Consider the following 18,727-nt stretch of genomic DNA (forward strand, 5'->3'; position numbering starts at 1 on the left):
AAGTGAACTAAGACAACCTTAAAAAAGAAGAGTACCTGTTGGTTGTTAATGTGCAAATTTCAATACTCGCAAGCGCACGAGTCATATGTAGCATAGTGCATGCGCAAGTACGAGATCGTATCCACAGGGAAGTGTGTGTAAGCAAAGAAAAATCAATTTCGATTTAAATTAATTATGTTTTAACCTAGAACCAAATATTCGAGAATTTTTGTCAAGTAAAAATAAAAATGAATAAGAACAATTGATAAAAATACTAAGGTTTCAGAATCCACCTCGCCAAATCACAGCAACACATTCTCATGTTTGTTAATACACATCCGAAGTTCTCACCGTAAAAATCTTATGAATGTTCTACTATGCTTCAAAAATTAATTAAATCATTCAATGAATCCGTTCTTTGCACAAATCACAAAAGATATCTGGTTTTTAACCAAATCATCAAATGTATCCGTAGGACGAAACACAATGAATATCCAATATTTTGATGAACGAAAAATCCAAGCTATCAATTAATTGAGACTATTCTCAAATCATCACATGTATCCGGAAATCACAATAGATATCCAAGTATTCATCTCAACAATTGGAAAGAAGTAAAATATTGGAAATATTAAATCTAATTAAATCGGATGGTATACACTCACATAAAAATATAATTGCTCTTCAAAGGTGAGGTTTCATCCTCAACCTTAGTTGAGAAATTAGCTACTCATAGATAAAAATAAAATGCAGAATTTTATTAAAGACATAAATGAAATAAAAGACTTACAAAAAAATAAAATTGTATGAGAACAAAAGCCAAGAACACCCTCTCCCGAACCACTCTTTCTTCCATATATATATAGCGGGTGGAGTGGAGTTAGAGATGCAGTTTTTCTTTTGGGAAGGAAGATGGCCGAATATGTGGAAGTGAGGAGAGATTGTTTAATGGTTGAGTGGAATGAAGTGTTATTATTTTATGTGGGAGTGGGGAGCATTTGGTTGGTGGAGAAAAATGGAATGAATATTTTATGTGGGAGTGATGGCCGGTTGGTGGTCTCTTGCGCATGGAGGCTTGGAGAGTGATGCTGCAGTGGTGCCCATGCTGTCTTTGCAGGTGGCGTGGAGATGATGTCCCTTGCAGGAGCTGCTGCACGTATGGAGTTGCTGGTTGGGCTTGGGCGTGGAAGAATGTTGCAGCCAATGCTGCTGTTCCGGTGCAGGCTGTGCAGCCCATGCTGCTGTTCATGGTGGGCAGGCGCTGTCTGGCGTGGATTGGTGCTGCCATGATGTGGAGCTGTGCTGCCCATGTGATCCCCATGCTGTCCGGTTAGTGCTAGGTGACGTGGAGGTGCTGCCTGGCATGGAGGAAGCTTGGAGCTGCTGCAGCCCATGTGAAGAGCTGCTGTCCCGCACGTGCATTGCTGTCCTTGGCGTGCTGCTCCTGCTGGCCGACTGGTTGGTGATGCCGTGATGGTGCAGGTGGCTTGGAGATAGGTGCTGCTGCCCATGCTGCTTTGTGTCTTGTGTTTGCTGCCTTGGAGTTGCTGGCCGAGTAAGTGGAAGGAGAGAATAAAATATGGAAAGCTGTCCAGCTGCTGTCCTTGGCGTGGAAGCTGTTGCAGAATGGCATGGGAGCTGCTGGTGGAGCTGCTGGGCGTGCTGTCCAGAAGATGCTGCTGGTCTTTGGCGTGGAGGTGCTGCAGTTGTGGAGTTGCTGCCCATGATGTCTACGTGGTGGCTGCAAATTCAAGTGCTGCTGAGCTGCTTTGGGTATTATTTTCGGTGCTGCCAAGTATGTACTGCCAGGTCTCTTGCATGGAGATCGAGAACAATCCGGTGCTTCTTAAGGAAAGAAAACCGTGTTCCATCTAATACTTTATTTGGAAACAGCTCGTGCGTTCAATGCCAGGTTTGGCCGAGAATGTGGAAGAATTTGTTGGAAGAAGTGATAAGTTGCTGCAGGTATGGAAAGAATTTGTGCATGTCTTTTGATAACCGTGCGCTGCCCATGCTGTCTTGGTACTTGTCCATTCGTGGAGTGGTGCTGCAGAGTGTGTCTTTCGATCCTCCAGGAATACATGTGTTTCGGTCACCACAATGATTTTTCTATATATGTGTATGGCGCCGTAGACTTGCTGCTTCCCACACGCCCAAACAAGGAAAACCTTTCCTTTTTGCTTTTGTTTTCTTTTTCACTTAAAAGTCCCTTGCAAACACGTGCTGCCCAGCTGCTCTTCAAACCTAAGCCATCGGATTAATTATTATAAAAATTATTATCAGTTCAGATTAATCGCAATGAGCCAAAGCTAACAAAAGCGGTTAAAAACTGTTGTTTTCTCTTAATCACCTGCAAAACACTAAGACATCAAAACTAACTAAAAATATTAAAAAATAACAAAACTAAAAGATTAACTAATGTAAATTAAAGGGTTTAAATACACAATATTTGACACTCATCAGTTGTCTTTAGAAGAGGCAAGGAGAAGAAGGTGCTCGTGGATGCTAATTAATAATAAGTGGTTTATAACTTCTAGGCCTTTTTATGGCCCTAGCCAAATTGGGCCAGCAGAATAAAAGAATCTTATTTTATTTTTATTAGTGTCTTTTTTTTTTTTTTTTTTTTTCTCTCTTTTCTTTTATTTCTTTGGGTTCTCATATAAAAAAATATTCTAAATTTTTATGGGGTGTTATAATGGCGCAAAGGGTCGTAATATACATAATTCATGAAGGAGAGTGTGGTATTTATAGGGGAGATATCATAGAGGATAAGGCCAGCTGGCGAATGTTCTCCAAGTGAATCACGAACGTTCGTGTAAATCTAGGGTTAGGAGATCGTTCGGTGTAAAACCGTGATTGTTCGTGGTTTCAATTTGACACACATGCTGAAGAAGTGAGATGTACTTTCTGACACACTGTACAATGCATTAACGATCGTTTGTGGTGGGGACCACAAACGCTCTTGGTGGGGGGGGACCTCGATCATTCTTGGTGGGAATCGCGATCGTTCATGAGGGAAGAACGAATGTTCATGACTTTTAGCGAATGTTCGGTCAACGCAAAAAGTCAAAAAGGTCTAAACTTCCAATTAAGATCTACTCAATTCTAATAATAATTTGGGGCACTACAAAACATTCGTGACACATTGCGTGAATGTTCGTACTATGAGGAATGATCGTTCGAAGTACGAGAGATTGAATGTTCGGCCAAGGGGATTGAATGTTCGTTCCAAACAAAAAATGCATTCGAACTAAAATCAATCTAAGCTACTATTAAGCAAGAGCTAGGGTTTTAATAACACTTCTAATACGGTCCTAAGTCGCATCACTACATAAAGCAAGAATTATAATGCCTAAAGCATTAAAATGGTATACCTAATATCGAACTAGCATTAAGATTAAAATAACGACGAGAGATAACAGCTACAAAAGAATGGGTTTAAGGTAAGGGCATTACCTCCTTAAAGCAAAAATGTTTCCCTTACACCGAAATGATCTCACACGCTCTCAGCAGAGTAACACTAGCTTCAAGGGTCAGAAATATACAAAATAAACGAAGGGGTGTGATATTTATAGGGGAAAGGTTGTAATGGATAAGGATGAAGCAATCTACAACCTGTCAAACACTTGGCACTCGGGTACAACTATCTACGATACAAATTGAAACTGAGGTGGGCATTTGTAAACGTGTCAAACCACAAGGGGGGTAATGAGCATTTAACCCTTAAGAATTAAATGCCTTCACATGAGATAGAGATTACTACTTGTTCAATTACAGAAAAAAAAATACTTTGAGAAAATTAGCTCTCGAAATAATTTATCATAAAGTGCATAGTATGAAAGTAGCAATCACTTACTGGTTAAATACTTTTTAGGTACATGTGGTTTGGACCTAAATCAACTGGATACCTCGATTTCAAAAAGTGTCACAGATGGTACCTCTCTTATATCGAAATACCAACTTGGTACTTCTGTTCAGATTTTGTCAAATTTTTTAACGAAGATCCAAGTCACCGCGCTTAAAAACGCGGCACATGTGCCTTGTGCCACATATGTAAGACAACTCAACATATCCTATGACGTGTCACTATATCACAAGCGTTACATAAAATAAATTAAAATATATATATCTACAATTGAATAAAAAACCCAAATCGAAGCAAACCAATATTCATTATTGTCTCCCCCAACCAAACCCTAGTTTTGTTTTTCCCCAAATCGCACGAATCAGGATCATCAACTTCAGATTTCTCATTCTCTTCCAATTCGCATGAATTTGGACCATTGACTCTAGATTTCTCATTTTCTTTCCAAATCACACAAATATGGATCATTAGCTCAAGATTTCTCATTTTCTTACCAAATCACATATTTTGGGATCATCAACTCCGGATTTCTCCTTTTACTCCCAAAATTGCATGAACCCTAGTTTTCATTTTCTCCCCAAAGCACACGAAAACGCCTTATTTTAAATATGTAGTTCTTAATTATTTACGGGTATATTTTTTTCGAGACATAATAAGTGAGTTTTGGGTGTCTATAGCATATAAAGTCGAAGTCATATTATGTGTTTATAACCATACATATTGAATTCACAATTTCTAGTACAAACAATCAAAACAATACCTTATTATAGCAGAAAAGATCACACAAAAATGGGTTTATAACCCATGCAAATTAATCCAAAGTTTACAACACAAAAGTTGTCACACAATAGAGATGGTCAACAAAGATACTATGTACTCATTCAATGTTGCTTTATATGTATGTGCAACTTATGTTTCCCATTGTTAGCCAACTCATTCAGCATGTCAACGATGTTAGCATTTGTGGTCAGTCCATGAATACACTCATCTTCATCAAACTTGTAGAGCATTGTAACATTGTTTGGATACCCTATTGTACATGAAATATATTAATTAAGTTACTCTCATAGGTGCATTATTAGTCTTCGATTTATGTTATTTCATGACTAATTATAAATTATCTATGTTTTATAGGTAATGGAGGCTTCATATGCTAATGGATTTTTTTTCGAGGCATGAGGATGGACTCCAACTCATTATTTTATTTATTTATCTCTAATTTATATTTTCTTTTAGTATTTGCTTATGCTGGGTGCTACATGGGGGTCTCCTCCTATGGTTGGCAATTGAGACTCACTTTTATGAAAGGTGGAGATCAAAGAGGCCCAACAACCCCATTTCCAAGACCTCCATGACAATGGGTCATAGAGGCCCTACGACCCCCTCACGGAGGTCACATCCATTGCCTTTGTGAGAGGTGGGTTGCTGAGGTTGCACTTATGGTCCCGTTCGAAAATTTTCTTCCCTTCTCCTCTTCTTAGAATTTTTTTTTTGAATGATTGAAAAATATGATTGATGTGATACAAAGTTGAATTATAAAATTTGTATTGTATGAGGTTCAATTGTAAAGACCTCATGACCTACCCTTCACAAACTCCTTTTCTCGCCGAGGGGTGGGTTTACATGGCACGCCATGGGGGTAGACTCCCGGTCGCGGTTTCCATGGTCAACTTTATGTTTGTAAATATGTTTTAATAGAAATACATTATAATTTTAGTTGTGAAATTGTAATTATGTATTTTTTAGTCACGGATAGAAAATTTAACAAAGATCTTGATTTGGACTGAGTATCAGTTAAATCAGTAATAGTAGAGGCATTTTCGCCAACCAACCCACCATAGTTCGTTAATTAATTGACTTCATATTGAGAGTAACAATTTCTAACTATTTCGATTAAAACAGTTAAGTTGGTTACATGTCGGTCGGTTAATCGGTTAACCATCAACTTTTTATATTGAGTCAAGACTATTTTTTATGGGCAAAAATTGGTTATTTTTTGGGCTAAACAAATGCTCTAAGGTTCAAAACGATGTTTTGATTTCAAATAAAATAAGGAAAAAAAAATATACATGATTTAGTTGAATCGGTTCAGTTTTGTTAACTGCCTAAAAAAATCTCTACCGCCTACCAAACCAAACCGAGGTCAAAACGGTGTTTTATTTCGCGTACCATCTGACAAAAGTCGGTTGCCAATCGACGACGGTTTAGCAGCAGTAGGGCATTCTACCAACTCATAATCTTGATTTACATATGCTAATAGAATAATGCTAGAAGTCATTCGTCCAATAATAAAATAACTTGTAAAATTACTATTGAACTTGTGATTTATTATTATTAAATTTTTATCAAATAATAATTTTAAAAGTCGCACTATTAAAAAAAAAAAAAAAAAAAAAATCTTGTAAAATTACTCGTGCTTGTGCATAGGTTTCAAATTTATCCCATTAAATTAAAAACGGTCTCAACGTAAAAAAGAACTAAAACCCGGTGAGAAAGTAGTCTAATTGAAGAACCAGAGGGTGGAGGGTGGAGGCACATCACATTGGGGTGATTGTGAGGCAATAGACGACGGAGAAGACCGCGCGAAACACGGGCAGAGCGTCACCGGCGTATCCACAAATCGCGGCTCCTATCCCTGCCGTGGCTATCATGACGCTCATGTAGTGTCTCTTAAACTGCGTGTCCAAACACAAACCACAACCACGCTTTCCGTAATCTCATTTCTCTGCCCTCGCCTTGGGTTAGCTTTCTGTAAATCTCGCTATTTGTTTCCATTACTATTTTATATATACATATTATATTTTATGTTTAATTTTTATTCAGCTATTTTTCTTGTCTGTTTTATATATTTATTTAGGTTTTGTGCTGCTTGGTTTTTGCACGGGATGATGTCTTGGATTAAGGAACTGTAATTATTTGTCGGTTTTGTTTGGTTGCCGAGAAAATTTGACAAAAAATAAGCCTTTTTTTTTTGCTCTGTTGGGGTTTGAGAGATCGAGTAAGATAAACATAGTAGATTAGTTGAGTTGAGGTTTTCTCTCTTGCTCTAAAGCAGTAAAACTCAGTCTCCATTTGGTTGCAGTGAACATCATGAATACTATGAGAGAGAGAAAGAGAAGGCATGCATTTAATCACAATGTTAAAGTAATTGATATTACTTCAACCTGAAAAGTTTTACGTATCAATGTGGTCAAGATAAATATTTTTATGAAAATAATGGCTCTAGTTTGTACTTAGTCAAGAATTTTCTGTTACCTGCGATTTAAGCTTCTAATATTCCGATTATGTTTAATATTTTGCAGTATTCAATGGATTTGAGGAGGCTCCCTTTTTCCAAACCCACACCTATCTTCTACCCCGTCACGCGCCCCTTAACCTGCGTGACCTCCACCTCCCACCACCACCAGGACCAACCTCCTCAGCCTCAGCCTCCGCCGCCATTACAGCTCCAGAGCCATCCACAGCCTTCCAACCAGAGTTTACACAACTGGGTATCTTCTATTCTCTCAAAACCATCTCTAGATTCTTCTAAGTGTAAAGAACTCATGCCCCATTTGTCTCCTTTCGACTTTGATAGGATTCTCTTCTCTGTTAAATCCAATGTGAACCCCAAAACCGCTTTGAATTTCATTTATTTTGCGTCTGAAGCTTTTAAGTTTCGGTTTACTGTGAGATCTTATTGCCTTTTGATTCGTTTGCTTATTGTATCGAACATGGTTTCTCCTGCAAGATTGCTTTTGATCCGTTTGCTTGATGGGAAAGTGCCTGTTTTATATGCCAACCCCAAGAACCGGCATATTGAGATTGCCATTGTGATGGCAGATTTGAATTCGGCATCTGAGCGGGTTCTTGGGGTTCAGGCATTGGATTTATTGGTACATGTTTGCTGCACCCAATTTAAGAATCTGGGTTTAGGTTTTGCTATAGATGTGTTTCAGTTATTGGCGTGTAAGGGTATGTTTCCCTCTCTGAAGACTTGCAATTTTTTGTTGAGTTCTTTGGTGAATACAAATCAGCTTCAGAAGAGTTATGAAGTGTTTGAAGTGATGTTTCGAGGGGTTTCTCCGGATGTTTACTTGTTTAGTACTGCAATTAATGCGTTTTGTAAGGGAGGGAAGGTTGAAGATGCTATTGGGTTGTTCTTGAAAATGGAAGGGTTGGGTATTGCTCCAAATGTTGTTACATACAATAATATCATTCATGGGCTATGCAAGAGCAGGAGATTAGATGAGGCATTGCAGTTCAAAGAGAGGATGGTAAGGAACAATGTGAACCCAAGTCTTATAACATTCAGTGTACTAATTAATGGTTTTATTAGACTCGAGAAATTTGATGAAGCAAATTGCATATTGAAGGAAATGTTGTACAAGGGGTTTGTCCCTAATGAGGTTGTATATAACACATTGATTGGCGGGTATTGTAAAACCGGAAATATTAGTCAGGCCCTGAAAATAAGGGATGATATGGTATCCAAGGGGCTAACTCCTAATTCAGTGACTCTCAATTCTCTTATAATGGGGTTTTGCAATAATAATGATATTGAACGTGCTGAGTATGTTTTAGAGGAGATGTTATTGAGACAGTTATCTATTAGCCAGGAGGCTTATACTTCAGTCATTCATGGGTTATGTATGAGGTCTAGGTTTGATTCTGCACTAATATTCATCAAGGAGATGCTTTCAAGAAATTCTCGACCCAGTGATGGGTTGCTGACCACATTGGTTGTTAGACTTTGTAAGGATAGAAAACACTCAGAGGCAGTTAAACTTTGGTTTGGGCTATTGAATAAAGGTTTTCCAGCCAATATAGTGACCTCAAATGCTCTAATTCATGGACTTTGTGAAGCAGGCAACATGGAAGAAGCTGTTAGGCTACTTGAAGAGATGCTAGAGAGGGGTTTGGTACTGGATAGGATTACATACAACACACTCATTTTGGGGTGTTGCAAAAAGGGAAAAGTGGAGGAGGCTTTTAAGTTAAGGGAAGAGATGACTAAGCGAGGAATTCAACCAGACACCTATACTTACAATATGCTAATACATGGGTTGTGTAATATGGGTAAAGTGGATGATGCTGTTGAGCTTTGGGATGAGTGCAAGAGAAATGGTATGGTTCCTAACGTTTATACATATGGGGTGATGATAGATGGATATTGTAAAGCTAACAGAATTGAAGAGGGTGAAAAACTATTCAACGAGTTGCTTACTAAGAAAGTAGAGCTAAATTCTGTTGTTTATAACACACTAATCAGATCGTACTGTAGAAATGGGAATATGATGGCAGCTTTTAAGCTTCATGATGACATGAAAAGCAAGGGCATTCCACGAACTTGTAACACATATTCTTCTCTAATACATGGATTGTGCAATACTGGCCGTGTTGAGGATGCAAAAGACCTTCTCGTTGAAATGAGAAAGGAGGGTTTGTTGCCGAATGTCATTTGTTATACCGCACTAATTGGCGGTTATTGTAAGCTAGGCCAGATGGATAATGTTCAAAGTGTCTTGCTGGAAATGTCTTCATGTCACATACGTCCTAATAAAATTACCTACACTGTTATGATTGATGGGTATTGTAAATTGGGTAATATGAAAGAAGCGATTAAGCTTCTACATGAGATGGCAGAAAGTGGAATTCTCCCTGATGCTGTCACTTACAATGCCTTGACAAATGGGTTTTGCAAAGACAACAAGATAGATCAAGCATTTGAAGTATGCAATCAAATGTCCGATGGAGGACTCTCTTTAGATGAAATTACATATACTACATTGATTCATGGCTGGCATCAGCCCTCAACCATTGCCAATCAAGACTGATCAGGAATTCTAGAGGTTTGGTTCTTAATTTGTGCTTGACATATTCTTGTCTTTATATTGCGATAAATCTTTCTTTCAACTTATCTAAACACATTGATTATTCTGCTATGTTATCAGTTGGATATGCTTTATTTACATGTTATTTGATTTTATTATTCTCTTAGTGAAGCTGATTGTAGACTGTGGATAGTCCTTGCTAACCTTCTCTTCCAGATTCAAGTAGGATCTTGGAACCTTAGAGGTTAGTTGCTTCATTTGTTCGTGATCATTGTCTTTTATCTATCATATTTGCAGTCATCTTGTTTCAGTAAGTGTATTTCAATTAAATTTTCAAGTCCATAGACAGCACCCTTCAGTTGTAATTGATTGGTGTAGGTAGGCTTTGCTGTAACAGATTTCAGGTAGCTGCTTGTGGACCATGGGATGGCACCGGCTCATTGATTATCCTTTCAGTCAGGGGTTTGGTGTAAGGTACTTTGCTGGCTTAATGGTTGCTTCCATAATGTTTCAATTTCATCTCGTTGTTATTCACAACTGCCCTATTTTGGCTGATTTTGTTTATAGTTAAATCGGTTCAATGTGCTTATTTTGTGATTTCCTTGGTAGTTTATTAGCTGCTTCAAGCTATATTTCCTGTTGTTGTGATAAATAACGGTTCCTGAAAATAGTCCAATTGAATTTTGAATAGTATTTGGAGGGATAGGAATGTGGAATGCCCAACCTTTTGAGGGAATTGGATTCTAAGTGATTAAATTGAAATCTCTATTTCAAGAGCACTTTTAGTTTGGGTGAGGACTATCAGTGGATCCTCTTCTTTCTCTTTCATGAGTTTTTTTTTTTTTTGGTAACTTTATCTTAGATTTTCTCTCTTTTTCTTGTGTGTTTCTCTTGTATATGTCTTGTTTACTATGGCTTTGTCACTTATTTTCTTTTTTGTTTAATTTTGTTACTTACCAGGAAAAGGTAATAAAAAAAAAACCACCCTGTGGCTTTTATTTTGCTTAATTTAGCATGCAAAACAATCTTTTTCCCTTTTGTGTCCATTTATGCAACTTAGGATCCTAATGGACTAGTAAAAAGAAAATAATTATGTAAAAAGAGAAATGTAGGACTATTATGGAATAATTATAAAAGATTTCTACCTTTTCTATTTCTTTGAGTTCAAATTTCTTGTAACCATGATTGCTCTTGAGTCGTGAGTTCCAGCCTGTTCTTTCATCACAATCTCGTATTGAAGTTCTTCAAATTCTCAAAAAAAAAAAAAGGTGGGGGGGGGGGGGGGGGGGGGGTGAGGAAAGAAAAAGAAAAGGAAGTATAGATCTTATCATCACATCACTTTTAAAGTTCAGTTCTTTACTTTTATTCATTTTTCTTCCGAAAACTCATTTTAAGATACTTGAAGTTGGCCATGTTTAATGAGAATTAAATAAGAATCTATTCTCTTTGTTGGATATTATGCAAGAACAACAGCACCAAGAATGATAACCATTGTTGATGGAAATAACAGTAATTAATTTTAGGCAGAATTACTCAATTAGTCACTGTGCTTTAGGTCATTATTAAACTACTCCTCGTGGTTTCAATTTTTTCTTATTTTTCCTTGTGCTTTTTCATCGTTACCAAATAGATGCTTCCATTTAAGTCTATACAGATTCCATATAGTTTTTTGTTTTGTTTTTTTATTTTTATTTTTAATGGAGCCCTTATAGAATTATAATTATATACCCCAAACAAAGATTGCCGAAAAAAGTAATCCTCCTAAAAAAAAGGTAAGGGGTAAAGGGATTGTGGGTGGTCTCACGAAGGAGGTGGGTCACCTCATCTCCACCCCCTCACAGAGGGAGTGGCATGGACCTACCTCCACTCTCATAAAGGTGGTGGCTCACCCCCTTTGTGGGAGGTTGTGGCGTCTGCAACCTACCCCCCCTAGGGGGAGGTTGCAATGTCCGTGACTGACCCCCTCACATAGTGAGTGGCCTTGGGGAAGAGCTCGCATTGTCAGCTGGGTTGAGCCACTCCCTCTGGGATAGAGCTTGTGGCATTCTGCAACCCATTCCGTCTCTCCCCTTTGTGGTGGATGTTGTGGCCTCCGTGACCCACTCCCTTTTAGGGTGTGGAGGTTGCAGGGGTTCTGTTCTTTCTTTTTTTTGGTTTTGTTTTTTATTTTTCTTAAAGGAAAAAGAAATCTGTTTGTCTATTTGGCTTATAATATCGGATTCCTGACGGCACTGGGATGTCATTTGAGCTTAAGGTTTTAGGAGGAATTGCTATTAGAATTCTGTCTAGCCATAGAATCCTTTCAGTTTTTTCCATTTTGTTTGGTTAGTGCTAAAATGGGTTGACTTTGTGTTTTGCCTTTTGGTTTTGCTATTCTATAGGATACACTCTAGCCAGACAGTGGCCTCCAGGTGGAACTTAAATATGAGAAGCTTGATGTCCTCATGCACCTGGATGATCTGCCTATGATATTCCTTTCTTATCCAGAGGTAGTCCAAGGCTTATGAAGATTATTTGTAAAGGTGCCTGCTGCATCTTTGTTTTTCTTTCCTGTCTGCCTTCTTGCTTCTGGCATGGATATTTTTATGTGGCTTATTGCTATTTTTGTGGTGTGAATTTAGGTGTTATGCACATGGGGTCGGAGTTCAATTGGAAGTGTATACTGCTCATGAATTGAACAGGTATATCTCAGCAGCTTAAAATTTGTTGTTTTCTTGAATGTACCTGAAAGGCATGTATAAAATAATTACATACCCCTTTCCTTTTTCTTTCTTTCTTTCTTTCTTTTTAAATAGATTTTGAATTTTTTTTTTTTTTTTTTTTTCCACCATGATTTTAATCATTAGTTGTATTTCTTGTTTGGATAAAACAGTGAGAAAGGAAGTCTGGATTGACCCTATATGTAACATAGAATAGGATCGAGGGATATAACATTACTACCTTGGGCCCTGAGAAGCTGGCTCTAAGCTATGTGGACTGTAAGGGGCTTCTGCAATTCTTTTCGAAAAATGCAGTATCCTTCCACTAATTTTTCATATTAACGATACGATTGTAAGATGGCATGTAACATTGTACTCTCTTCAAAGAAGGCATCTGTTATTTGATGAATTCAAATGTACCAAACAATGCAATCCATGTAAAATTTCTTCTAAAAGACATTCTTTATGTCTCATTGTGGATTGAAATATTCTTTAATGTATTAGCAAATTATGCTTCAAATGTAAATGATGAAACCAAGTAGATTCCTTCAAAATATATTAAGGTATTATTGGGTGGAATATTGCTAGGGGTACTCTGGTTTTTATTACAAATTCCTTACAAACGGACGTGATAGTCTACATGGTACTTACCACGTCAAGTATTTAACGATTAAATTTATCTATCAAATTTTGTTGCTTAATTCTTTAACCTTTAAGATACTACTATGTGAGCGTGAGTTTGTAAGAAAATTATAATAAAAGTTGTAATACTCCAAAATGACTTAACATTTCTGAAGTGGGACAAAGAGAAAATACCAAGCCCAACAATGGTAAAAAAATCCTAGAAAATCTGCTGAAAATAGAAGACCCAGGAACTTGGGGGGCTTCTTCCCATTCCTGTTGAAATTGATACCACAAAGCCCTTGGTCCTAGGTTTCAAGCATGCAAGACCAGGGAAACTTCCATTTGGATTTGTTAGAGAAATATAAATAAATTTTATGAAAAATAAGAGCTGGTTTATATATATATATATATATGACAATATGACAAAAAAAAATTCTGGAAAGAGACAGCTATTGTAATACTAAACTAGAATTAAGAACCCCTTAACAATGGCTTAAGAGATAAATAAGAAACAATAGTTAAGGTGAAGATTAGGAAAAATAAACTTGAGAAACAATTAGTGAAATCGGTCCAAGACCTATTAGAACAGTATGCGCAGGATGTCACGTAGGATAAAGAAAAACCCTACCGTTAGAACGGTATGCTTAGTTCTTGATTGCTGCTATCGAGCATGTCATGCTTGTACTCCTGAGCGAAAGAATGATAAAGCAAGAAATTGAGTACCGTTCAAAACGAGAAGCAATTAATTAAGATAACATAATTTCAAATGATGGATGGACGAATTAGCTTGTAAACTTGCTAATGTAAAACCAAACATGCTAGACATTAGAGTGAGAGAGTTGAGGAAATTTGCCTAGTGTTCATGTTGTGCTGATTCTATGAGGGCAGAGAGGAGGTACTTAAAGAGTTGGGCACGTAGGAAGGTAGCTGGAAGTGAAGCAAAGTCATGTGAGGTCAGTGAGGAGAGACTACGAATTTTTTAGTATTAACTATGATGGGGGCAAACATAGACAATTCCTAAAAAGGATAAATATGTATTAATATATAATCAAATCCTAAAAGAGCCATAGTTGAATGCACCGAAGGATCTCGAAGACTCAAACCATTAAACTATTTTTTGTGAGTTCAGGCTTAATGTGATTCTACTGATCTTCATCTATGCCAATCCAAATATGTGTTGGATCTTCTTGATAGAGCCAACATGATTGGCGCCAAACCAACTGTTGCTCCATGTGACTCGAGTTTCAAGTTGTTCAATACTAACAGTGATTTATTGTCCGGTCCCTCGTAGTACCGTCAAATTGTCGATGCTTTGCAGTATTGCACGTTGACTACGCCAGATGGCCTACTCTGTCAACCAACTTTGTCAACATATGCATGCGCTAACCTCTTTCCATTGGATTGCAGCTAATTAAGTGGGTTTTACGCTATCTCAAAGGTATTGTAGATTTTCGTCTCTTCTATACACCCTTATCACTCTCACTTCAGGCCTTTTGTAATTCCAATTGGGTTGGAAATCCTGATGACAACAAGTGGTTATGGTATTTTCTTTGGACAAAATCTCATCTCATGGAGTGCTAAGAAACAAAATGTAGTCTCTCAGTCCAGCACGGAAGCAGAATACCGTTCGATGGCATTGGCAACCATTTATTTATATTGGTTACGAATGTTATCTCGAGAACTTCATGTTTCAATTCCTTCTCCTCTTACAATTTGATGTGACAACATTGACGCTCTTGCCCTTGTCTCAAATCCGGTTTTTCATGCCCGTACTAAACACATAGAGGTTGATTTCCATTTTATATGTGAGAAGGTGATAATTAAAGACATTTAGGTGCATCATGTTTTTACCGTTGATCAAGTGGCTGATGTCTTTACTTAGGGACACACCTCTCACTGGTTCTGTTTTTTGCGTGACAAACTCATGTTGTCTGCTACACTCACGCAGCTCAAGGACAGATCTTGAACTTCTTTCTTTAAGTGTTGACTAATCTTATCATTGTATTATTTGAAATATAGATTAGATAACACGTTTCTGTTTCATTGAGATAGCAAATGTAACAACCTCAGCTGTCTACGGTTATTTACTTGATTTGCAATTAGCTTCCCGTGGTATCAAAATGAACTCAGAGGTTCCTGAGGTGCTACACGTTAGAGCCAATAAAATTATAACATGTGTCCTATTTAAGTTAGTGTCATATTTAAGTTAGTGTCACACTAACGAAACCTGTTAATTCAATGGACAACATTTAAGTGTAGGGAGTAAATTGTTCTTTTGGCATACCTCAGATTTTATTTTGATACCACGGGAAGCTAATTGCAAATCAGGTAAACCACATGGACTAATTTTGCATTTTTTCCTATATATAATGAATTTTATACACTGTTTTGGGTTAAGCAAACCAAGACAGATTTCTCCTACTTTGGTTTTCTTAAAAAACGTACAATAACAACATGGGAGGAGGAAGAAAGAAGACAAGGAATACTAACACCACTAAAGTTGAAGAAGAGCTGCAGACATGGGCTGAAAAATCGAATCAGACTCCAATGCGGCGGCCAATTCCGGCCACAAGATAGCGGAAACCGTCCATGAGTCGTCGCCCCTACCACTTGGCCTCTGGTTCAGGTAAGCAACTCCAATTCTTTCTATGGTGGAGCAGACTGTCCCCAGAACAGGACTACCAAATCCAAAATCAACTTCAGCAACTGGGAACCTTCTTCCCGAAGACAAGACCAGGGCTGGTCCTCCTTGGCCTAACACAGTTCTTGATAGCATTAACCCAGGCCTGTGGCACTCTATCCAGTCAATCAAATCCAGAAAATGATCCTGATTAGTCACCTTTGAAATCGCTTCATGAACATCATTGGCAATATCAGAGATAGAGCCTCTCTTTAACTCCATGACACTTGCCTCAGCAAAAGCCACAGACAAGACATTCCCTATGTAGTTTGACATGGAGTTCTCATCTCCTCCTCTGCGCATTCTAGCCCGCCCGTCAACTAACCACCCCATCTTGCACTTTGAATGGCTTTGATCAATGGAACTAACCATAACCTTCCAAACATATGCTGAGAAAGCCTCAATTTTTGTTCTCTTATTCCCATCAACACATGCTAGTTTCTGCAGCCTGTCAATGCTCGACGCATCGATATGATAAAGGCGCTTAAGCCAGATTCTTGTTGTTGGCATGTTTATTATCTCATCTATGGTGCACTTCATAAAAGTTTGGTCCAAGGAAGGGTGGTATGTAGGCGGGAAACGTGCGCCGAGGTTTCTCCGGTGATCTGGCATACACGACATCGGCTTCTTTCGAGCAATTTCAGACCATGAGACAAGAAACTTGCCAAAGGCACTCGCATCACCTAGTGCATGGTCAAAGGTGAAGGTTATTGAAATGCCTCCACAAGTGTATTTTGTCACTTGGATTTGCACGGGAAAGTTGGTGCTGATAGAAACTAGCTTCCCTTGCAAAGATTGATTAAGGTTGTAAAAGTTTAGTTCTTTCAAAGGGATATTTGCTTGGGCTTCTACAACCAGAGCACCACTGTTGTCACAGACAATTTCAGGCTCATCAGTATTTGGGTTTTGAACAATTTTGCCTGCAAAGGGATAATAGTGATTGAGAGTTTCAGCAAGGGAGCTCTTAAGAATGTCAACAATGGCTGCAAAGTTGCTGACATGGGGAGTGCGGTAGAAGTAGAAGTATGTTACAGGAAAACGGCCGGAAAGAAGGTCAAGGTTTGAGAGGGTAAGGACATGAGGCTCCGGCAAGGGATCTACACCTCTGATGATACTTTTTCCGGTGAAGTTTACTTCAAATTTGCTGTGCTCTGGAGCCTCCTCGACTTCCATTAGAAAGTCTTCAGTCTATTTATGAAAAAAGCAGTTTGTGTTTTGGTGTGTAGTGGTGCTTTTGAGAGCACGAATTGGGCCTATAAATATTGTATATGATATAGTGGATGGTGGTACCATTTACTAAAGACTTTCTCGGGCCCCGCAAAGGCCCACTAAAGCATAATAGAGCCCGTTGACCCTCGGACATTAGAAGATCTATTCGTCCCTAGGCTAGGCGGGTCATCCTCTCACCACGTGTCCGTTGGTCGGTGCCCCTTCCTTTCAATACTATTGTTTATGATACTTTTCTCCTTCGAGCTATTATTTCATTACAAATTGCAAGATATGTTTCTTCAAACACGATTATCCTTCTTTTGTTTTATTATTATTTTATTTATTTATTTTTTACAATAAGAGCAAATTGTATGTTTCAAGTCAAAATTTTGCATTTAGAATCTAAAATGGAGGATATAATCAACTCAAATGTCTTTGAGATATGCCAAAAAAATAAATTATTCACTACATTCAAATTCTATTCACTGACTTAACCTCTGACTTAACAAGTGCGTTTAATTATGTATACAAATACATGCACTATTCCAGGCATGGCCTTAGTTCACAATCACATCACTGACTAAACTCTTGATTATTCATTGAATGGGCAAGTTTGGCAGGCAGCATGATTGATGCCAAACTGAATACAATTTAGTGGTTTTTAAAGCATCACAACAACAGCCCAAATAAGATAAGGGAAGATAGTGCTTCTTTGATCAAGTTATTGAAGCCATAGTTGAGTTATCTATGATCGTTCTTACAGCGTATGATAGTAAGCAGAATAAAAATTGAAGGCTGTAAAGAAAATTCAGAAGAGAGAAAATACAAAAATAACCCCTAAAAAGCCAAAAAAAATATTATTTCGAAGATCATCTTTAAAGCTTACGTCTGGTTCTTGTGCGGATCTTTTTTGTTAAGATATTTCAGGGCTGAAATAGGGTTGCCATATTCTCTTAAGGAAAGTAATGGTGATGATTAAAGCTTTGAAAGTGCTTTGGAGGAATGCCTCATTGGGTTTGTAGGGGTCAAAAGTGCATATCATAGCAATTTTTGTCATTTTTTGTGAAGGCATTATGTTTCCATGAGTTGGGGAGCTTTTTGTTGTAGGCACTAGGCACTAGGCACTAGGCACTAGGCACCCTGGACACCTCCAACTGGCAGGGGTAAAATGGTAAATCACTTTTATCACCCCCACCATAGTGCTTGCAACTGTGAAGCACCTTTCATTGAGGTAAGCAAACAAAGCCTTTGGCATTACTATCTTGTCAAATTATAAGTTCTTTTGGATCCCCACTTTAAGCAACTTTCCATTTATTTATTTATTTTATTTATTTATTTTTTTTTTTATAGATACTTTGAGAACTTACAAAACTAAAGCCATGACTAACCAATGGCTCAACATCAACAAGAACAAGAGAACTAAAAACAAATACATAGTAATAATTACAAAAAGATCAAGTGGATGTTTATCACTAACTATTCGGATAGAAGAGATAGGGGACGGAGAGGTGGGAATACTGCCAGTTGTTACCCTGGTTGCGACCCAATGTGCTACATAATGAGCACAGAAATATGTACTTCTATCAATTTCTATCTTCTACTTTTAAGTCTTTTCATACTCGAGCCCAAGAAGCTCTAAAAGCATGTTCAAGCTGCACATGGAATTAGCTTTGGAGAGGAGATTGTAGTTTGTGCAGACATGTACTCAGCATAAAGGAGGTGAAGACAGAAAGCTGTATTCCAATCTGAAATTAAATGAAACTTTGAAGACCTCTTATGTTTAGATTTTTAGATCGGTCTGTATTTTTAATGATGGTAAAATTTGTGATACGCTCAAGCGGACAGATCAATACAGAAT

The 18,727-nt window shown here is 37.9% G+C and overlaps 2 protein-coding genes across 9 annotated transcripts; one reads left to right on the forward strand and one right to left on the reverse strand.

Moving 5' to 3' along the window:
• The first annotated feature begins 6,326 nt into the window (after positions 1-6,326).
• Positions 6,327-12,339, forward strand: LOC133854913 (pentatricopeptide repeat-containing protein At4g19440, chloroplastic). 8 transcript variants are annotated; one of them, XM_062291179.1, is made up of 6 exons: positions 6,327-6,584; positions 7,147-9,675; positions 9,825-9,901; positions 10,036-10,131; positions 12,039-12,179; positions 12,279-12,339. In XM_062291179.1, the coding sequence occupies exon 2, from the start codon at positions 7,153-7,155 to the stop codon at positions 9,658-9,660; it is 2,508 nt and encodes an 835-aa protein (XP_062147163.1). In that variant the 5' UTR covers positions 6,327-6,584; positions 7,147-7,152; the 3' UTR covers positions 9,661-9,675; positions 9,825-9,901; positions 10,036-10,131; positions 12,039-12,179; positions 12,279-12,339. The 8 variants fall into 8 exon arrangements, with proteins under 8 accessions (XP_062147163.1, XP_062147164.1, XP_062147166.1 ...); XM_062291180.1 differs by having other exon boundaries at positions 12,039-12,146; XM_062291182.1 differs by having other exon boundaries at positions 10,036-10,126.
• A 2,839-nt stretch (positions 12,340-15,178) lies between these two features.
• LOC133854660 (coniferyl alcohol acyltransferase) lies at positions 15,179-16,886 on the reverse strand. The gene has a single exon (XM_062290905.1). It carries the CDS (start codon positions 16,831-16,833, stop codon positions 15,475-15,477), a length of 1,359 nt encoding a protein of 452 aa, XP_062146889.1. The 5' UTR covers positions 16,834-16,886; the 3' UTR covers positions 15,179-15,474.
• Between the last annotated feature and the right edge of the window lie 1,841 nt (positions 16,887-18,727).

Source organism: Alnus glutinosa, chromosome 13 (assembly GCF_958979055.1).
Source record: "Alnus glutinosa chromosome 13, dhAlnGlut1.1, whole genome shotgun sequence".
NCBI classification, from domain to species: Eukaryota; Viridiplantae; Streptophyta; class Magnoliopsida; order Fagales; family Betulaceae; genus Alnus; species Alnus glutinosa.

Coding starts and splice junctions, on each gene's coding strand:
- LOC133854913 (XM_062291179.1), top strand. CDS start 7,153: ATGGATTTGAGGAGGCTCCCTTTTTCCAAACCCACACCTATCTTCTAC.
- LOC133854660 (XM_062290905.1), bottom strand. CDS start 16,833: ATGGAAGTCGAGGAGGCTCCAGAGCACAGCAAATTTGAAGTAAACTTC.